This window comes from Ambystoma mexicanum, chromosome 7q (assembly GCF_040938575.1).
Source record: "Ambystoma mexicanum isolate Mex_15411 chromosome 7q, UKY_AmexF1_1, whole genome shotgun sequence".
Taxonomy (NCBI): Eukaryota; Metazoa; Chordata; class Amphibia; order Caudata; family Ambystomatidae; genus Ambystoma; species Ambystoma mexicanum.
This window is the reverse complement of record NC_090941.1, coordinates 579,796,635-579,818,247: the sequence shown is the minus strand read 5'-3', so window position 1 is coordinate 579,818,247 and position 21,613 is coordinate 579,796,635. Positions and strand designations below refer to the sequence as shown.

The following is a 21,613-nucleotide window of genomic DNA, read 5'->3' as shown; positions in this document are numbered from 1 at the left end:
GTTCCTTTCCTTCCTTAGATGATGGCCGGCGTCCGGGGATGGCGGCGTGCTGCTGAGATGAGTAGCGCTGAAGGTGAGTGAGAGCGCGATGCACCCCTTTCGTATTTGTATTGAACTGAGTTCTTTTTCTGTGTCTTTTAGGTGCCGCGACGTTTTCAGCGTGGATGCCGGTTATGAAGAACAAATGCGGTGAGTAAGCGCGGTATACGGCGCCTCTAGATGTTTCCACGCTAACCTGGAGTGTCTTTTCCCTCTTGCAGATGGATGAGAAGTTCCGGAGACGGAGTTCCCCCAAAGCGACTGTGATTCAGGTAAGCGTTTGAAGCTCGAACAGTATTTAAAAATAAGCGAAATAAAAAGGGCATATACAAAAAAAAAACGTTTGCCCATCCTTACAACTAAATACAACAAAGAGTGTGGTATAGGGTTCACAAGAAAGAATTGTTCATAAATAAGTTGTGATGTTATAGCAGGGGGTTTCCTTCCCATGTTTTGAGCACAGGACTCGGCACACTCTCTGGCTTTCCCAGCACGAGGCTACAGTTCCGTTCTCGGGTAGCAGGATCTTCGGTGGTTGTCTCTTTTCTACAAAGAACTCTCTTGCATCCGAGGACCTGATGCATTCAAAATAAAAAATAAAAGTTCCTCTTCTGTATGTACGTTGGGTGATGGCTTTCACCCCTTGGTCCCCCTCTTCTGGGCTCAGACCCTTCTCGAATGTTAGCCTCCCTCACTATGTTCACTACGGCTTGTATTTAAGAGATTTCCCCTGTTGCATTCACAAGTCTCAATGTCCTTTTAAACAATCTACTGTGTACATCCCTCCATCGGGTTCACTCTTGTCAACATAGTGTTCATTGTGGAATAATGCTTCACCCCGTTTTGCAGAATGGGGAAAAAGTGTTATAAGAAAGGGGATACCGTGTCTCACCCATCGGTGTCCCACTTCCACTCCCCGAGGAACCCCCCATCCAGGTGATCCTCCCACAGTGGTTCACCCCCAGGAACTGGATCCAATAGCGATGGCTGTTTCCTGGCCACCTGGATGACAGATCCCCGGGTACTAGTCAGGGAGACACCTTCAGGTTTCTCACAGAGGGCACACCGGTCTCTCCAGAAGTAACCACCACCTGTCTTGTATCCTAGGCCAGTTATAGCTAGTATCCTAAACTTCAGGGACAGAGAAGTGGTACTTCAGTTCTCTAGGGAGAGTGGGGCGATACAGAGAGGTAACTCAGTGATTTCAATATACCATGACTGTACTCCTATGGTGCCACAGAGACAAACACGTTTGTACCCATTAAGGCACAGCTTCCACGGTTGGGGATAAAATACATGTTCATGTACCCAGCCAGACTGAAAATCATATATGAAGGGAGAACACATTTTCTGGAAACCCCGGCTGCGGCACATCTGTGGATCGAACACAATAACTTGGGCAGCAAAGAGGAAGACAGGGCTTGCGGAAATAATGTGGCTGCTTGAATTACGCCCACAGGCTGTTGTATGTGGACCTGAAACATATGGGGTGCGGTGCGTTCTACCTTAGCGGCTCAGTCATCTGGGCCTCAAAACGATGTTATGTAAAGGTTATGAGACCATTAAAAGGAGACCAGGAAAGGTGGGGGCGGGCATCGTTGCCCACTGAGTGATGCTTGGACAACCTCTGCTTTGGTATTTAGCACCAGCCTGTTGCTCGATTCCAGCTCAGTACCCAATGGCTAAATCTAGTCTTGTTGGTATGGGTTTGCCCGAACGGGGAGCTCCTGTTTGGAATAGTTTTATCCCCGGGCTTAGCGGATGGTTAAGTTTGTTAAGGTTTGTGTTTGTCAATGAAGGTATACAGGAGGGGGCGGGGGGTAGGAACGACAAGAGATCCAGAGATTTTCTTATGGCACCGCTTCGGTTTCTATCTTGGAACATAAGGGGGCTGGGATGGTACATTAGAAGGAACTGGGTGAGGTCTTACCTCAGCAGGGAAAGGATTTCTGTGGCTTTAGTGTAGGAGACTCCCCTCCTACTGGAAAGTCAAGAGCAACTTCTGTCAAGATTGGGTAGTACAGGATATGGCTCTACATTTTCTCAGTTTGCCAGGGGTGTCCTCATATGGATAGAGGAGTCGGTCCCATTCCAATTATTGGAAGCAGTGACGGACAGCGAAGGGACATATGTTATACTACAGGGATATCTGGAACACAGAGAAGTGTGCATAGTTAATTCTTACTTCCCCAACTACATTATACCGGCACATGTGTGCTTTTTGAGTGGAAAGATAGCAACAAGGCGGGATGGGCTGTTGTTGTGGGGGGGGGGGGATTTCAACTGTGTGTGTCATGTACCTTTAGATAGATCCACTCCCCCGCAAAAGGGTGCCCATGCGGCTACTGATGCATTAAATATGGTTATATCAGAACTTGCCCCAACGGATGTTACATCCAAACACAAAGGGATATTCTTATTATTCATCCCTTCACGGCCTGCAGACCAGACTTGATTACATGTTTATGGAAACAGGACACGTGGCAAAGTTTATAGACGCGGAATACTTGGAATGCACAATGTCCGATCGCTCCCCATTGCTGATTATGTGGGAAATCATGGGACCTAGGGCCCCCATTCCAACATGGCGCATGCCCTTAGATGCCCTCCGGGATGGTGTTTTCAGAGACATGCTACATAGAACTCTAGAGCAGTATTTAGTGTCCAACGTTGGTAGTTTTGAGTGCTGGTGGTATCCGCAGACAGCTAAGGGCAGACCTAGAGGCTATGGAGGACAAGATTACCAAGCTAGAGGCCCGACCCTCTAATGCAGGGTTGTTGGAGGGAGAATTTGCTGATCTAAGGTTGCAATGCATAAACTCTCCAAATTTGGCTAAGACACAGCTGGTACAGACGCAGCGAGGGGGACAAATCTGACAGAGTACTGGCATGGATGTGCAAGAGGGAAAGGCCCAGGGATACGACTACATTGTTACTAAACGAATGTGGGGCCCCATGGCAGTCCCAAACGTCTATTAATGACATTTCTGCTGAATTTTATACACAATTGATGACTCACAGATAGCATTGGAGGATATGAAGTCTGTCTTTGACCAGATACGGCTCCCACGACTCACGGAAGATCAAGTTATTGCCTTAGACCAATTAACTTGAAGAGGTGGGGGAGGTGATCACTGCAATTTCTGCTGGTAAATCCCCAGGGAGCGACAGCCTCCTGGCAGAATTCTTCAAACATATAGTTCATTACTGGCGCTGCCACTCCTGCAGGTTTGAGTAAGCATATGAGAAGGGTACTCTCTCACCCGGTATGAGTGAAAAGTTGATAATCCCTATCCCAAAGCCTGGAAAACCTTCAGAGAGGTGCGATTCTTATCGCCGACTGGCAAAGCTCGATTATGATGCAAAAATACCTGCCACCATACTGGCGTGACATTTGCGAAAGGCAATAGCCTCTATAATAAGCGTTGATCAGACAGGGTTTGTACCTGGCCGCAGCACTCCCTTAAACCTTCGTAGACTATAGCACATTATAGACCAGACCAACACCCAGTCCGCTCTTCTTATGGTTGTATCACTTGACGCTATAAAAGCTTTCGACTCAGTCTATTAGGAGTGGATGTACGCTGGGCACAGGGGTTTCGGGTTTGGGGAGGCATTTATTTGCTGGATAATGCTCTTGTATATTGAACCGATCGACAGGGTGAAATCCGGGAAACGAATATCAGGCGTGTGGGACATACAAAGAGGGACGCAACAGGGATGTCCGCTTGCGACGATGCTTGGCGTTGGAGTCTGTGGCCGTATATTTATGGCAAGAATATATAGAGGCCAGCATAGAAATGGGGGGAATCGGACACCTTATATCGCTTTATGCTAATGACGTCCTGCTATACCTGTGTAAGCCCTCACATAACCTCCCTCTCGTACTGGATGTGTTAGATGATTTTGCAGGACTATCAGGAATCGTGTTCAGCAGACAGAATTCATGACTTTTCCTTGGCATGAAGCTGCAGTAGATCTACCAGAGTTTGGGTTGATGTGGGAAAGAGTCACATTTACATATTTCGGTATACAGAGTCACACCTGCCCCACAAGAGAGAGAGAGAGAGAGAGAGAGAGAGAGAGAGATTCTCTCTCACTCTCTCTCTCCCGTCTCTCTCTCTGTCCCCCCCTCTCTCTCTCTCTCTCCCCTCTCTTTCTCTCTCCCCTCTCTCTCTCTGTCCCCCCCTCTCTCTCTCTCTGTCCTCTCTCTCTAATGAATGGACCAAGAAATCTATGAAATTCTGGATCCCCCTGCCACTGTCGCTCATGGGGCGGGTCTCAATGAAAATGATTAGTCTCCCCTGTTTGCTGTATGCATTTACGAATGTGCATTATTACATAAGACCAGGATTCTTCCGGGAACTGGAGGCCACACTCTGTGACTTCCTATGGGGGACGAGACGTCACAAGATAGTGCTTAGGACACACAGTCTACCATACTGCGAAGGGGGAATACAGCTCACACAGCTGTAATTGTACTATCTGCCTGCCCAGGTACGGTATATGACTATGTGCTTGTCCAATGAAGGAAATTCTTTGTCTCACAAACTGTTGCATGGGCTCTGCTAGCTTGTTGGTGGAACTAGGTAGACAGATTTGCGCAGGAGCAATGAAGGTGGTTGATGTCTGTACGAGCCTGGCAGACCTACAGGTAACCAGGCACTGGGAAATGTTTGGTATATCCACTTGGGGAGACATGTTTGAGAATGGGAAGTTTAGGAAACTGGAAACTGGGAACTGGAAAGCTTAATGCACAATGATCGACTGCCTAGTGGACAATTCTTAAGGTATATGAGGGTGATGAAGGTGGCTAAACAGAGGTGGAAGGAGTTGCCTACGGAACCGGTGGAGGGGGTGATCTTGACCTTGTTGTATGATCTGGAGGACAGGTGGAACCCGACAGCACAGATGTATGGACCTGTTGGGGATGGAGGGTGCCAAACAGGAACAGCTGAATGGTAAATGGGAGGAGGACACAGGGCTGCAGATCACGGAGACACAATGGGAACAGGCTTTGGTATTTTTCAAAAAGGTATCCCATAATGCACAGCTCCGCCTTGTACTACTTAATGCTTTAAAATGCACCTTTATGACCCCAGGTAGGGTGGCTAATTTTAACAAAGGGGCTACCTCATCATGCCCATGGTGCAATGCGGAGGGGGCAGATATGTTCCACATACTATGGAAATGTGTACAGGTGCAGAATCTTTGACTTAAGATCGAACATGCATGTAAAAACGCTGGCATTGTTAGATTCGGATGGAGTCCACTCGAATGCCTCCTGGGAATATATCCCAGACCGGGCAAATATAAACACGTAATTAAATTAATGGACTTGGTGTGCATCCTGGCAAAGAGGCGGGTGGCTATGTCTTGGAAAAAGAAGCAGGGGACTTCAGTATGAGCAATGGTATAAGGAACTTGGGTGCTGGTGTTTAGCCAAGACAAAGGCATTGGCTAGGACCATGCAAGGGAGGGAGGAGGAGTAAACTGACGCATATGAAGCGTGGAAAAGCTTGAACATGGCTATGTTCCACCTTTCGGATGATAAGCCACCCTGAATGAAACTTGTCGATACAGGATATTGTTTAATGTGTATTACGTTGAATATGGTTGCTAAATAGATTGTATGTACTCGTGATTGAAGGATATGTCAAGATCTTATAAGGTGTTGTGCAGATAACATCAGTATTGCAAATGTTGTATCATTTAAGAAAATGCCAATAAACACATTTAAAAATAAATCCCTTATACGGAGGAAGATCCACAATATAATCCATCAAGACTGTGTGCCAAGGAGGAGTCTTTAAAGTGTCCTCTTGTTTTCTGACTTCGAGGCACACACGTTGCACGTCCGGACATAGTTTAACACATCTTCTCGCATTCCCTTCCACCAAAATTCCTGTCGTAAGAGTTCAAGAGTCTTTTTATACCCCGGAATACTTGCATATGGGAAATCATGACGTTGTCTCAACGCTTCTTCTCGCAAATCTTCAATATGTAAGTATAACTTTGAATCTGAGTCTGGAAGCTGCCCCCTGATTTGCCTTTTTTGGCCCAATTCTGTAACTGTTAAGCATTCATTAGTCAACAAATGTATTCTCCAAACTCAATGGTTCTTTGAATTTCTCCCACCAAGAAGTTCTTGTCCTCCAACAGCGGCAATGGCGCCAATGGATCCACCTTCCAGTCATCAGGCTGACACCTAGACAGTGCATCTCCCTTGCCATTTTGACAAGTCTTTCTCACCCCGACCAATACCTCACTTTGCACACCCTCTCTATGATTCTCCTTTTCTCTCTACTGCACCTTCATTCCTCTGCCTGATCTCTCAGCCCGCCTTATCCTCCTTTGCATGTTATGGCTCACTGGCTTTCTGTGTGCTGCTGTTTCTCTTGCCAGTGAGTAGCATGTTTTTCACTTCGCCGCAGGGATTCTCTGGTTGTTGTGGTCTTAGGCGGGAAAAGAGAAAGCACTGGCCAGTATTTGGCAAGGCAGGTATGGCATGATAAAAGTGGTACTGGTAATCAGGAACATGCAGTGAGATAGAGACTGGGGCCCTCCCAACTCCCACACCCTGCCTTTTGGGTAGGACATGCTCTGAAAAATGTCCTGACAGGCCTTCTGCCCGAGGTTTTCCCCCTTCCCCCCCCAGACAGGGTTAGGTCTCTGACTGTGTCACAATAATCATTTAACTTTCTGTTTTCAAGTAATGCTTAAATGCAATAAATAACGTACAGCATTTCAACCACAGTGGAGTGCTAGTGACAGCAAATTTTGATAGGAAGGTATTCTACCATGGAAACAGGCAGGAACGGCCGAGGCCAGGTTTATTTCCATACAGCTGTGCAGAAATGGCTTGGGAAACCGACTTGGTAAACCTGTCGAAAAATTGTGGCCCCAAGCACAGAATCCTTGGGGCTTTTACAATGTTGTACACAATGAACCTCGTACAGAAAATCTGAATAATACACGTAGTATTATATATTAACAATGGACTTACTAACAGTGCATCCAGGGTGCATGGCTTTACATGACCGTACAAGCTTGGTGCAAGTGCTCGGCCCACCCACATGACTTAGACCTTCTCCCGTCTGGAAGCATTCCATTACACCTAATGGTACTAGAACTGCAGACTCAGCATACATGTGGTGGTTATTCCGGTTCTCAAGCAGCTAAACCCCCTTCATTATCTAGTGTGGGGCTAGGATGAAGAAAGCCACTGTCACATCAGACAGCAGCTTATTTCATCCTCGTACAACCTTTTGGGCAACCGTGCCCTTGCCAAAATAATCAGTATTTAGTCTGCACCACTGCCACTTAGCATAGCTGTGGCCTCTACATCATTGCCACAATCATGGCTGCTGTTCTGCACCATCAGAGGCTCATAGGTTTCTTAAGACCTAAAGTACTAAAGTAAGATGCCACCATCTTTCACAGTATAAAACCAAAGACTGCCTTAACATGGCATGTGCCATGTGTTTAGACGCCTGAATAGACATTTAAGTAACTAAACAGGAAAGGTAGTACTCAACTCGTGGCCCGAGATGAATTCTCTCCCTCGGCCTATACGTTTATAGTAAATTATCTTACATGTTAATTTAAATGCAAACCAGTTAAATAATAAAAGAAAACATGCTACCTGTCTTCTTTTATCATTTAACAGTTGTGCATTTATATTAACTATTAAGATCATTTACTATAGCCTTCTAGACTGAGGGAGGGGTCATTTGTCTGCCCATGCGTTTGACCCCTCCCGAGGTCTATAGGCTATTAGCAAATGGAGGTTATTGCAATACAGTTTTTGGAATGTTGTGATGAAGTAAAAATTTTACTTTAATGGTGACTAAATAGACAAACTGAGTTAGCAAATTGTGTTTTTATTGTGTAATATTTAAGTTTGTCTTCATAAGTTAAGCATTGAAATTGCCAACGTGGTTATACCGTGGCATGTTTAACATGAGCATGAATTAGGTGTCCTATAAATTTAATATTTCTCTTTAAGAAAGTGAAAGCATTTACCCTGTTTTAGCTTTTTCTTTATTGTGCTAAATATGATGCTGCAGCAAAAAAAGTTCATCCCAGAGAGGAAGTGTCTTGTTGAAAATAAATATTGCCAGGAAATACCATTGTTTCCCCGTTTGCTTTTGACGATAGAATGTCTAGATAGCAATTAATGCTAGAAGCTATTATTAACTGCTTTGAACATTCTGATTGCCTGAGAGAGGGCAATAATAATCTCCATGTGCTAATAATATTTATAATACCTTGCTTATCTATAGTGTTGCATTATTGTTTTCAGACTCAAAAAACATTGCACCTTTAAATGCATGATCATTAAGCTACATCCACCTGTTTGTTTATACAGCCAGAGACTGGATATCCGTGCTCAGGTTGCAAATGCCTTCTTATCAAAATTCCAGTTGACGCCAGATGAAATGAGCATTCTCCGTGGCACACGGGAAGGCCCTTTGACAGAGGTAAGCTGGTTTACATTTTGAAGATTATGTGAACAAGTGTTATTTGTAATCATTTGTTGCTTACTCCACTATTACAGTGACAGAGAACTGCACATTAAGCTACATATAGGAAGAAAATGTTCTCTACCATGTGTGTAAAAGCCTATTAACAAAGGGATCATCTCCAGGTTTCCATGATAGCATAACACCATTTTAGGCTGGAGGATCGGAAACACAAAGTATTTTTTATTTTTCCATCCTCTCAACGTCTTCAATTCAAGGAATTGCTTAAAACAAGCTTTGTATTGCTTAAAGGATTCGCACAATGCAGCACCATATTATATCAATTACCTCTGCTCTAGGAGCTCCTGCTGTGATTTTTACATTGTGTGAGGAGCCAGAAATGAGACTTGGACACGTGAGATTCATAGTTTTGGTCGAAGACCTTTATTAAAATAAAAGGGGTTGTGGAAATGCTTCTCTGTCCCTGCACTACAGGTGTTTCCCTATCTAAAACCAAAACAAACGTTCTGTAGATGCCAGAATGACCAAAGCAAAACCGTCCTATGTCCAAAGTACTATTCTGGCCCTCACACCCTACCCTTTTCACCTTGAGAGTGTATTTTGTTAATGTCTTTGGCCTTGAGTGATTTATAAATGTTCAAAAGAAAGAAATGTGCAATCTCAACACAAGAGTTCCAGAAGTACAGAGTTCCTTCTTCCAGAGGGCGACTCCCTAACAACTTGGCTCTTTATCTTGTTAGGATACTTGGTGTACTCTCCTGCTGGGTTTTCACTCCATGTTTTCTTGGTTTTACACAGCCTTCAGCGGGTCCTGATACATCCTTCTCAAACTCCTATTAGCTGAGGTACCTCTTATACACTGTTCAGTTTGTCCTGGCGTGTTTCCCTATCAGGACTTTCCCATGTAAACACTTGCACTTTCCTTCCATACTCTCCTACCAGGGCTTTCTTTAACACATTTACAACTGCCTGGTATACTATTCTGCCAGGACTTTCTTTTTTTTTCTTTTTCAACACTTTTTTAATTAAGAGCAAACAAATCAAAGAACCAATACAAACATATCCATAACATCAGTGGATTACATTTTGAGTACATAGTTCTTACAACATCAAATAATCTAATTACTATAATAACCATATTCACATTACCTAATACTATCCACTATAACTAATCCTCTATACTACTACAACAATCCTACACATATAACACAACCAGAAAATACGGCCTTGACAAACATCGACAGACAACAAGTAGAAATTCCATATTAGTCCCCACTCCTTTCACATCATATCCTCCACCTATTAGCCCTATAATGCTAGCGCCAACCATACAGTTCATTGAATGGCCTCCAACCTCAGAATAAGAGTCTTTTTGTTCTGTTTTTTTTAGCATGACTTTCTCATAACTAGACAGTGTTCACAAGTCCGACAGCCATGCCTCCACTTCTGGCTTTTTCCTAGACTTCCATACCCTTAGAATTTGCTTTGCTGCTACCACAAGTACTCGGTTAATCCACCCACTATACTCTCGAGCCACCCCACATCTCCTGGTATTTGACAGCAGAATTGTTGTGGCACAATGTGGGGCTGCAGATTGGAAATAAGACCTTGTGCTGGCAGAGTTGGGTTAAGAAAGGTATTTTAAGGGTACGTGATATGTGAAAAGATGGTCAAATGATTCCTCTTGCGTTACTCAAAAGACATTTTGGACTAGGGAAAACAGACCACAGGCGTTATATAGAATGGATGTCTGTCCTAGCTGAAAGACGGGAGGTTAGATAGCCCTATGAAAGGGAGACCAATGATCTGCAGCGTTTTTCAATCCCCTCCATTTATGGTATTGACCCATCTGAAAATGATGCTGTTGGATAGTTCTTGTGTGAATGCATTTGAGAAATTGCGGCAGGCATGGGTGAAGGAGTTAGGCAAGGACATATCTGTAAAGGATTGGAATAGCCTGGTGAGAACTGGCACACACTCGAAGATGGATTTAAACTTACGATATGCATGCCAAAGGATTCGCCTATACTGGACCCCTGCATGGATGGCTGGCTTAGGTATGACTGATGAGGATTCATGTTGGGGCTGTGGCCGTAATGGGGGTACCTTATTACACATGCTATGGGAATGTCCGAGTGTGGTTGGTTTCTGGAATGATGTTCTGAGCAGATTAGATTTAATACTGGGAATTGCACTACCAAGAACACCATATTCAACAATTCTGCCAGGATTTTCTTTAAACAACCTTTGCAGCTTTAGTTTGCCTGGTGCACTCTCCTTCCAGGGCTTTTCTCAGTGTACTCTGTGCACACTTTTAAACATAGTATTTTTTTCGAGTTCATGTTCTCTAACACAATACCTGCCTGGTACACTATCCTGACAGGGCATTTCTTCAATATGTATTGCATACACTTACAGAACTTTGTCTCTTACTTCTCGTTTGCTTTCCCTTTTAACAAAAGATTCAGTATGTCCTTCTCTTTCAAGAATTCCATTTGTATCTTTCACATTTATTCGCCTTAGGCATGTCTGCCTGTATGCCTCGGTGTCACTGTGTCCCTTTCGGGGAATCACCAGTTTTCGCTGGCATTCTTTCCTTTTCCCACGGTCAGCTGGTGGTGGTTGCTCAGTGTCTCTCTTCTGTCTCTCCGCCTACGTTCCTTGGCCGATTGGCTCTTCACAGTTACTGCTGGACTCTTCTGCTTTCCGTTCGGCTTTGGCAAGGGAAACGCTGCCGCTCTGTACCTGCAAATGCCAAGGAGCCCTGTGCTGGCTTCTGGTGTTCTCACAGGGTGTCTCCTCTTGTGGTTAGCTTTCCACTTCTGTCTTCTTGAGCTCTATGGCTCCACAACAACTTATGCAATCCCACGGTTTCGCAACTTGTCCTGAGAAAAACAGCGTCCTCCCTCCAGCAGCAATTCTCCCCAGTCAGCTGTTGCTGCAATTTAAATCTCTCGGCTACATGTCTGTGCACACAACAACTAGAGCGCAGCCTGTACTCTTGGTCGTTTCCGCTCTGAATTACTCGTCTCCTCTTCCTCGTCCCAGTACTGTTGCAGTTGTGGGAATGGAAGTCCATTCTTGATGTTTCACACACTGATCTTCTCCGATGGTTTTCAGTACCCTTCCTAGGTGGATAAGAGGAGGTGTAACATGCCATGAAGGCATTGGGTATGGATGGGATATCCTTGAGCGGAAGGGGAATACCATGTCTTGTCCGATGGTGCCCTGCTACTCGCCTGAAGGTTGTCTCCCCCATGTGATCATCCCTCAATAGGCTGCCCCAAAGGTCAGCATCAGGAGCGGCTGCCATTCACATGCCACATGGGGAGAGATCACTGCCAAGAAAGGAGCGATGACACCATTGGATTCATCACAATTGCAATTCGCCTGGCAGATGAAGTGGTTGGTTTGGCCTTGCTAGTATTTGTGCCAAAAGTACACCACTAACACAGAAATCAACAACACTGGAAGAGCTGAATAATGAGGCTAAAATGATTTGGTGGTCTGAGGTTGCCCTCTGCCATTTGTCTTTTCTGTTGAATGTTAAGATTGGACTCCAAACGGAAAAAAAACAAGCAGCAGGGTGAACAGATGAGAAGGGCCTTCAAAACACCAACCATCCCTTCCATACTAGCCTCAGGCTGCAATGCATGGATTTCTCAAGACTTGGTCCAGGTCCTAAACAAGCAGATGCAGATGTCCTGTAGTATAATCACCTCATCTACTATAGTTGCTACATGGCTACAAAAAAACAAGAACATGTAAATGAAACAATGGCAGCAGTTTCCAGAGAAATGTGCCAGTAAGTAGAAAGGATGGAAATGGTGCATGGGACAATATAGAGGAACTGTTTACCCCATTTAATTCCCCTTCAATGAGGTTGTGAAGATTAAAATCCATTGAAAATGTTAATTTCAACAATTGTACAGGAAGCATGCGTGGTAACATCCTGACAAAAAGTTGTGAATTCACCACCTCAATTTGTTCTGTCTGTAGTGCTGCAACTGCAGTTGGATATATTGCAGGGTGTTTCTCATCAACAAGTCTTCATACCAATTGCATAGTAATATATAACTGAGTTCCCTTAGGCCAGGGAGACGATGCAAGGCAGGAAGGGCATGTGGCAGATGTGTGTGGGAGTCTGGAGAAGGAGCTGATTTGGAGACAGCTGGTTAATAGTTCAGAACGAGCTGAAGGCCAGAGGCAAGAGGCCAGACCTAAAAGAGTGGGGAGAGGGAACCCAGGAGGCTAAACAGTGAGAGACCAAGAAGGCTCGGGAGGCGGGGGAGAGAGAGGGGGAGAGAGGGCAGGAGAGAGAGGGAAAGGGAGAACCCCTGTGAGGCTGGGGAAAGGAAGAGACCCAGGAGGCTGTGGGGGGGGGGCGAGTAAGAGAGCCCCAGGTTCTCTCCCAGTCTCCCTCTCCCCAGTCTGTCTGCCTCTTTCTTTCTCTCACCACCCCCTCACACTTCCCCCCGCCTTGGAAAAGAAGTAAAGTGAGGGACACATTACTGTGTTCATTAATGAAAGCTGGGGACAGAGTCCTAATTCGCAGAGTGAACTAAGCTAAACAACAATATGTGAAACAATACATACTGAAATACAGAGTCAGAATTCCCATAGTGGATTGAGAAGAGCACATACAGCATAATATCTTGCATGCTGAGATTTTCTACTAAGTACGAAATTCTCAACAAAATCTATCACGCGCTGACGCCACTGGTTTCACACTTCTTAAGTGTCGAAAAAGTTTGTAGAACTCAATTCCCTACTGGATAAAAGTCTCAAACCTGTTACAGTAAAGGCATGAGACTGGGAGATCAAATAAAAACCATTGAAGGCTCAAAGAAGGAAACAATCCATCACAACAGCCCAAAACCAATGTCAAAATAAAGTTCAGATGTAACTTTATTGCCCTAGTCTATCCTATGTTTTGGTGAGCCTATCCCAAAAGCACAATGTGCATGTAGGCTCGGCTCTGGAATGACACACACCCTCCTTTACTTTCATCCCAATGTGGCAACCTGCAACAGCCCCAGAGCACCATTAGAACAGTACACTCATCATATTTCTCCTCATTGTCATGGAAAAATACCCACAGGCTATTCCGATGGATTGGTGAATGATTTTATTAGTGTTAGCAAAGTCATAGGACAGCACGAACCAGCGGCAGTACGAAACCTGGTTTAACAACCCTGAACTCCTCCAGGAGTGAGTTTTTATTCAACAGAGCACACATGCCTTTCAATGGAGAGGGAGGCACAGACATGACTAGTCCTGTTACAGAAACAAAGTGTCAAGTAGAAGGAGAGTGTCCCAGCATACAGGTCTAAGGCAAAGGCTGCGTTCTCATGTTCTGCACAATACAATCAGGAAGACATATCATGATACAGTAATTCATGCATGGTAAGCCACCTCTACAGTTCCAATACTGTTAGGGTAGGGAAGCTTGCTTACTATATGATAACTGCTGTGTGCTAAAGCTGCTTTGCCTAGGAAAGGGGCATCCTAAAACATGCTTACTAATGCCAAAAGGGAAATAAGTCAGAGGCGAGAGTTGTGGAGGCGAGCACTGCTTATACACTAGGTGATGAAACTGCCAGGGTTAAGACATGCACAATGGAACATGGGGTTCACCTCAAAATGGCAATATAGCACTTGTTCAACATGGCTGTTTGCGTTAGTAGCACAGTATTATAATTCACCTGGGGTTAGTTCATTAAAATGTTCAACCACTGGTTCCCTCCCCCGCCCCCACAATTTCCTCCTATGCGACCTTCACTCTAGTCTCATCTATTACATCTTTGGGTGAGCAGACAACAGATTCAGGTACGTCATAACATTGGACTTCTTCCCTTGTGTGACAGTAAAACATAGTCATGGTCTGGGGAACCCCAGGCCAGTGGGCGCAAACTCGATAGTAGAAACATTTACAGCTCATTATTAAACATGATAGACCTAGAATTAGAACCACCATTATGAGCAGAATCTGACCTATGGATAGCCCCAGGGATCCCAGGATATCAAGGATCCAGGACTCGGGATCAGCTTGCTTCCTGACCGGTGTAGAGGAGGCTTATGGTGCTATGGATGTGAATGATGTCTGAGATGTTGCAGGTGTAGCTGGGTATGAAAGTGCAGCATTCGCTCTTCATGATTGCGCATACACCCCTTTGTGATGCTGGGAGGGTATCCAGTGCCATACAAATAGATGTGTTCCCAGGACAGTAGTGCAAGCGAGGCTCCAGTGACATTTGAAATATTTTCGGCCAACCGATTAAGTCAGGCCAGGCGGTCTGTTTACCTTGATCTCAAGGGCCAGAGTTAGCCCATCCTGGCATTAAATCACTCTAAGGTGGAATGTTTTTTAGGTTGTGCTGAGTGGGGAAGGACCGGCACACGGCAGGCAGGACACAGCCCATGTAACAACTCCCACCCCAGCTGATGAGCAGCCAGTGGTAAGCCTTGTCTCCACATATAGAGTAGGTTACAGAATAAGTGGCATACCCAGATTGGGCAAAGGAGAAATCTGGGTCAAAAGCAAAAGTAACATTATTAATGATCACACTAGTGTTGGTGGACAGGTAGTATTGGCACTTGCTGTTTCCCCATGAATAGAGGACACCAGTTGACATAGCACACAAGGCCAGTAGCCTGAGCTGGGAGATGGAGGGCGGCTGGCTTCTTGAACACCTGGTTTGGAGTGGGGAAATTAGGAATTGGGAGTGTACATCACTGCAGGGTCCCGGGCCCAGCAGTCTGTGTTACCAACTTGAGGCCTAGGTAAACATCACCCCATTGTAAGGGAATATGGCTATGGGAAACTTGGAGGATAAGTCATGAGGTAGATGAGCACATACCCAAGGGTCGGTACTGTCAACGATGTAGGCATACTGCCAGGTGAGGTGCAGGTAGGTGTTCTCACTGTGAACTGTAAGTAAGGCATGGCATCAACAGTAAGACAGACACAAGTGACCACAGTTCAAGTGTGTTTATTGAACTTCAACAAAGGGTTTGATAAACGCATATCTAAGCCTAAATCTATCGATGGGAGCAAGCTACGACCATCAAATAATAATAACGTAGTCCTAGTGGTCTATTGTCAAAAAAAGGGCTGATACTAAAAAAAAGAAAAATAACTATTGCTAATCGTTAACTCTAAATACAAATAGTATGGGGGACAATGTTATGAAAAGAAAGAAGTGTTCAAAATATGTCAGGTTCTTCTGGCTGTGGGCCTCCTACGGTTTCAGCACGGGACAAGGCAGTTCATTGGAGCGTAGCACAGTCTCTGGTGGCTTTAGCACAAGGATACAGTTAAAAAATAGTAAGTTCTCCTTCTCCTTCGATTTGCACAAGTATTCACTTCGGGTGACTCACTATTCACCCCGGATCCAGCTCAGCCGGACTCAGATCCCTTTTCACAATATTTGTAACCTCAGCTCCCTTAGGCAAAATGTTTGTAGTATATTCTTTTTCTCATGTGACTCACGGTTCACCACGGAACCCCCCTCAGCCGGGTTCGGATCCCTTTTTCATGCAATTAGTCTCCCTCAGTCAGGCTTGGACCAATGCCACTTTTACATCAAATATCGAAGACTTTCAAAGGTGCACAGGGTTTTACTTGACCCATTTCAGGACCACTTCAATTTCACAATTCCTCTTGTTTTAATCTTTGTCACCTTTTCGTTGGATACTGTCATGGTCATGAAGTCAGGGGCACAGGCATGCAGGGGTCGCATGCACAGGAGACCTGGGTGGAAACTGTTCTGGCACCTTTGGCACCAGACTCATGAGCAAAAGTAAACAAGAACATCCATTTAAGACCAAAAATCTTTTATTATGGACATAGCACTTCAGATGCATTAACCTTGAACATTCCATCCATTAAGCAGGATGAATAAACTTTGAACATTCCATCCATTAAGCAGCCCCAAGTGTATTCTTGGGTGTGGCTGCTAATGGATTGCCTCCGCATGTGCTCACTCTCTAGGAGTGGCAGGGTGTGGCTGGTAAGCCGGCCCTAATGGGCGTGCCCATGATCTCAGCTATATAAGCTGCCCCGATCCTCAAGACAGACGCTTCGCGTTATTCTGCACTTGCAAGCAGCGTAACGCTCACAGACTTACCTTTGAAGATCCTGCTTCCTAAATATCCTGCTTCCTGCCAGCATACTTACCAATTGGGGGAAGCTGTTCTTACCTGCACATCTCTTCGGCGAACCAAGTATTCATCTTTAAATTTTCGGGAATGCTAAAATCTTCATCTTGGCACTGCAGCATGACATGCTCCATCGTCGAAAACAGCGCCTGCAAGGAAAAACAGAAGACGAGGTTAGACATCGAAAAAACAGTCAGTTTAAGGTTGCGCTTTCCTTAAACCATCACTTACCTGCGGTCGAACATTGCGGTAGCATCCATCTTCCATCCGGCCACATCTCGCGTCTCACAGCTGCATTGAGGCCGCATTTCCATCTAAGGGAAGAAAACAGAAGAGAGACATTATTGCGGGCATAAATAGGAGCAACATATAAAGACATTAAACGGAACGAACAGCATCACAAGAGCTCAAGAAAGACTTACCAATCATAAGGAGATCACAGCTGGACTGGACTAATCCTTATCAGGGATCAGTGAAGGAACTAGATCCCATTTGAGGCACCCCTGCCAGAAGTAGCAGGACAGAGAGCTTATCTTCCATAATTCACAGGTGAGCTTTATGGGCCGGCGTATGCTCACAGAAACCGTACTTTGGGGTGAAGGGTTTGAGAAGTACAACAATCACAGATTGGCGCACTCACACACTCTTATCTCCACGCAGGAGCAGTATCACCACATACCACCGCTCACAGCTTTTCTACTGAGGGAGAGGCATGAAGGAGGTGATTCAAGTTCAGGGAGGGCTGCAACCGTGCCCCAATGCCTCCGCAGAGACCAGGTGAGCGTAACAGATACCTAACAGAGACTTTTGAATGAGCACCCACGAGGTGCCTGACCACTCTGTCTATGGTATCGTATCTTAGCTTCAAAGTTCCATCCCTCATCTGCTGTTTTAATTATATTTGTGGCGCACAACACATACACTTCATGCACTGTTTTCTTCAATATTCTGTACATAATATTGCCACTTGCAACCTTGGGTTCCACACAGACCGGTCTGGTATCAGTTTTCCCAACTCACCGGCTGTGCTGGCTTCATTGGTGCTGCTTTGCTGTAGGAGCCAAGGACAGGACCACGGCAGCAATCCATTCTTCCCGCCTTTACTGTCGACACAGGAGAGCCCCGGGTACCTCTGACACACAATCCAGAATTCTTCAGCTTTGTTTCCAGGTCTTAAGTTTCTTATTCTCGAAGGCTCAGGAAAGATGCAGGCTTTCGGTGAAAAGGTCAATGGCACTTCCTTCCTCGCAATCCTCGTCGGTCTTGCCGTCTTCCGCCTTGTATTAAACTGCCATCTTAGAACTGCTGCTTCCTCATGTTCTTTACCTTGCTCAGAGTGTGCTTCCATGCTCCGCCTTTGATCCTTTTGGGGAAGTGTGATGGAAGTCGGGTGTGTAATTGCCTGACCCTGCCTGCCCATGGTAGTGGAACACATCAGGTATATGGGCCGGGTGTTAGTCTGTTCTCTTTCACAGTGAGCTGTCCGTGGGAAAGTGTTTGTGTTGGAAAAGGTGGGTGGGTTGAATTCCTAAGTATCCCACTGGGTAGATTGGGGTAATGATGTTACAGGGAACGAGATACAGCGTCTCGCCATTCGGTGTCCCACTTCCACTCCCCAAAGACCCCTCATCCAGGTGATCCTCCCGCACTGGTCCACCCCCAGGAACTGGATCCAAAAACGATGGCCGTGACCTGGCCACCTGGATGACAGATCCCCGGGGACCAGCGGGTGAGACACTGTGGTTTCTCACAGAACCCATGAATGTTTTCATGACAGGTGGTTTGGAAAGCAGCAGTCACAGTGAGACAAACCTACCAATGCACTGATAACAACAACAGTAGTCACATAATCAGACTTGCTGGATACCCAGAGCTCACGCCACAGATGTTCCAGGGAGCCTGGCCAATGCCACGCTCCCTCCTATGCCAGGGTCAATAAAGAACGGTCATTTCACAGGTCGTCGGCAGGTTTCAGCATGCCCGCAGCTAGGATATCAGCAGTCCAAAGTTATTAGGGCGGCAGCTCTGTAGGTGGGCAAAAGTCATAGTTCCAATGTTCTCAGAGGGATCTCGTACTGAGAAAAATTCTGAAGTTCAGTTTGTGGTGGTGCAATCTTCATTAAAAGTTCAAACTGAAAATATCCACAGTACCAAAGCCACAGGTTGATGGCGGACAAAGAAGTTGACCAAGAAGTGAACGCAACATGGACCAAAACCAGCAGCGACTGGCATGTCAGTGGAAGCAGCTTCCCACTTTTGCCAGTGTACCACCACATGCAGTGGATTCATCATAGTCCGGTGGACCGATCCAGGGGTGTGTTGGCGGAGGGTTCGGATGCGCTTTATAAATAAACAAACTAAACCAGTTGCCACTCGAGCCTGGGTCACTGGCAAGGTGGTCTCCTGCAGGACTGTAAGGCGTACCTTCCCTGGCCTGCGTTGTGAGATCTAGGTGGGTCAGATACTGGAAGTGGTACACAAGGAGCGGGATCTGAATTGGGGTCATGCCCTGTGGGGTCTCGACTGCTTGACAAAGGAGCTTGATCAGCAGCCCCCACAGGGACTGCACCACTTGAAGCATGTGGCAGAGCCTCAGGTCGTGGTCCAGCACCTGCATGAACTGGTGGACTGAGAGCAGTGATCTCTGTTTCTGGCATTGCTCGTGCAGGGCTTGCAGTGCTAGAAATGACTGGCGCTGGCAGGCTGTTGGCAAGGCCACTGGCAGAGGTGTTGGCGGTCTCGGTGTGGCCAGTGCCAGGCCACAGAAGATCAGGCGCAGCAGTGGTGGTGTCCTCGGGGGGAGGTTGGGGGGTGCAGGGTCCTTGCCATCAGCTCAGCACACTTGAGGGCGGTGCAGGTGGTCAGTAGGATTTGATAGGATCCGCGCCACCTAGGCTGACGTGCCGGCATACGCTGGTGGACTTTTACCAAGCACCAGTCCCTGGGCTGCAGATGATGGCAGGGCTCAGTAGCTGGTTCCGGTAGGGCAGCTCAGACCGGAGTATAGAGAGAGCAAACAGTTTTAATCAACATGAGACAGTGCTCGAGCACAGTGTAATCCTCTAAGTGCAAGACGTGGAGATGCTGGTGGAGAAGTTCCCATACCCGTGAGTATCTCGTGAGCAGTTTGTGCTTGCATTGGGGATTATTACACATAGCAAACCGGGCTAGGGGAAATGCCTGGGGCCATTTCAGTCCAGTTCTTGGCACACTTTGGACAGGCAGAGCTTCAGGTCACTGTTGCAGCTTTCTACTTGAGCACTTAACTGGGGTGTTAAGTGCAATTAAAATGCTGGGTTATTTCTAGGGCTTTGCACACTTCCTTAATGCTCTGACCACTGTCAATGTCCAGGGGCAGCCTGAATCAGGGGTATGAATTCTGCCACTAACTTTGCCATGGATACTGTCTACCTTCATACACGAGTAGGCTTCCACCCACCCAGCAAACACATCAACAATGACGAGGCAGTAAGAGAATTGCATGCAAGTGGGGAGCTGCATAAATCTGCTCATTTAAGAAGGCACCCTCCGGTACTGGACGTGCAGACGGCTTGTGGGTACCGTTTTCCCAGCATTGTGAGTTAAACATACAGTGCACCTTTTACAGTGATCTTGTGCAATGACGCTGAGACCGGGGGCAATTCAGTCTCAGTTGACAGTGACAATGATTGCATTTTTACTTACATTGGGAGACACCAGGCGGCCGTCTGGGGAGCGCCAAAGGGAGTTTGCGTGCAACGTACAATTTTTCTGATCCCAGTTCACCTTTTCTGCTTCAGGAGCTTGATCTTGGAGCATTGCCGGACTGGCAATGGAGGCAATCGGTGATTGTGGGACTGCAACACAACAAGAGTTTCATTAGGAGACGGGTGCCCTTTCAAGGCCGCTGAACGAGCTGCAAAATCTGCAAGGGCATTTCTTTGGGTGGTGAAAGACTGAGAGGGATTGTGCGTCCCTTGCATTTGACAATAGCTAGGGCAGCAGGGAGCAATAATGCATACAGTATGGCGGACACATATTTTCCTTGTCGGGTATCCCTGTTGCTTCCAGAGGATTCAGAAATTGTGTACGCCAACATGAGCATACCACAAGTTGGTGTAGATCGTGGTTATCCACCCCGAGCCAAGGTACATGCCCGGGTGAGTGCCACAAGTTCAGATCTCGCTGTGGGCAGTCTGTAACCTTCTAGGGCTTCATGGGGGGTGCATTCCGAATACCCTGAGACCAATTCTCTATTGCCTGCCACTCTGAGACACGACCTGCTGCAAACAGAATCATATCTGGGTTCTGTAAAGGGGTGTTGGCATGGGAAGACATACACGTTTACACAACAGCGAGGAAATTGCGCAGTTCCCTGTCCTATGGAGTAGGCAACAGAGAGGCAGGGTTCCAGACAGGGCATTGGTTCAAAGTTACATTGACTGCTAAAATGAGCAATTTTTCATACTGGGTGAGTCCAGAGTTGGATACATGCTGGGTTTTCGCTAAGAATAGCAGGGACAGAGTGGCGTGGGAAACTGCGATTATGACCGGGTTGTCTTTTTTTTGTGAAGGAACCAGGGTCGTCCTGAACCCACAAGTGCTTCAGAGTTGGGCAAGACCTCTTTAAGGCACTATAATGGACTAGGGGGAGGAGGGGCACTGGGAAGGCTCTCTCATGCAAATGTAATCCATACACAGACATGGGCAAGCACTGAAGAAGGTAGTTATTGTCTCAATATAAAACACAGTTAAGTATTAGCTGGATAGATTTGTAATGTCAGATCCTAGGCATTGAAAAATCCTAGTACTATGGAGGAGTTGAGCTCCCTCTCAGAAGGAATGTGGCCTGTGGGATTGTAAAATTTACCACAGGCATTCATGCAGTGTTGGTCAGCACTGGCAGCACGAACTGACTCTCCAGCTTTCTACTGTCCGTCAAGGGTCCA

General features: G+C 46.2%; 1 protein-coding gene across 2 annotated transcripts in view; it reads left to right on the top strand.

The window, feature by feature from the left end:
• The window catches only part of COG6 (component of oligomeric golgi complex 6), a 1,358,763-nt gene that overhangs the window by 307,023 nt on the left and 1,030,127 nt on the right, over positions 1–21,613 (top strand). For both annotated transcript variants that reach the window (XM_069639705.1, XM_069639707.1), the window contains exon 5: positions 8,411–8,522. In XM_069639705.1, the coding sequence (XP_069495806.1) occupies positions 8,411–8,522 (112 nt within the window). The remainder of the gene's footprint in view (positions 1–8,410; positions 8,523–21,613) is intronic.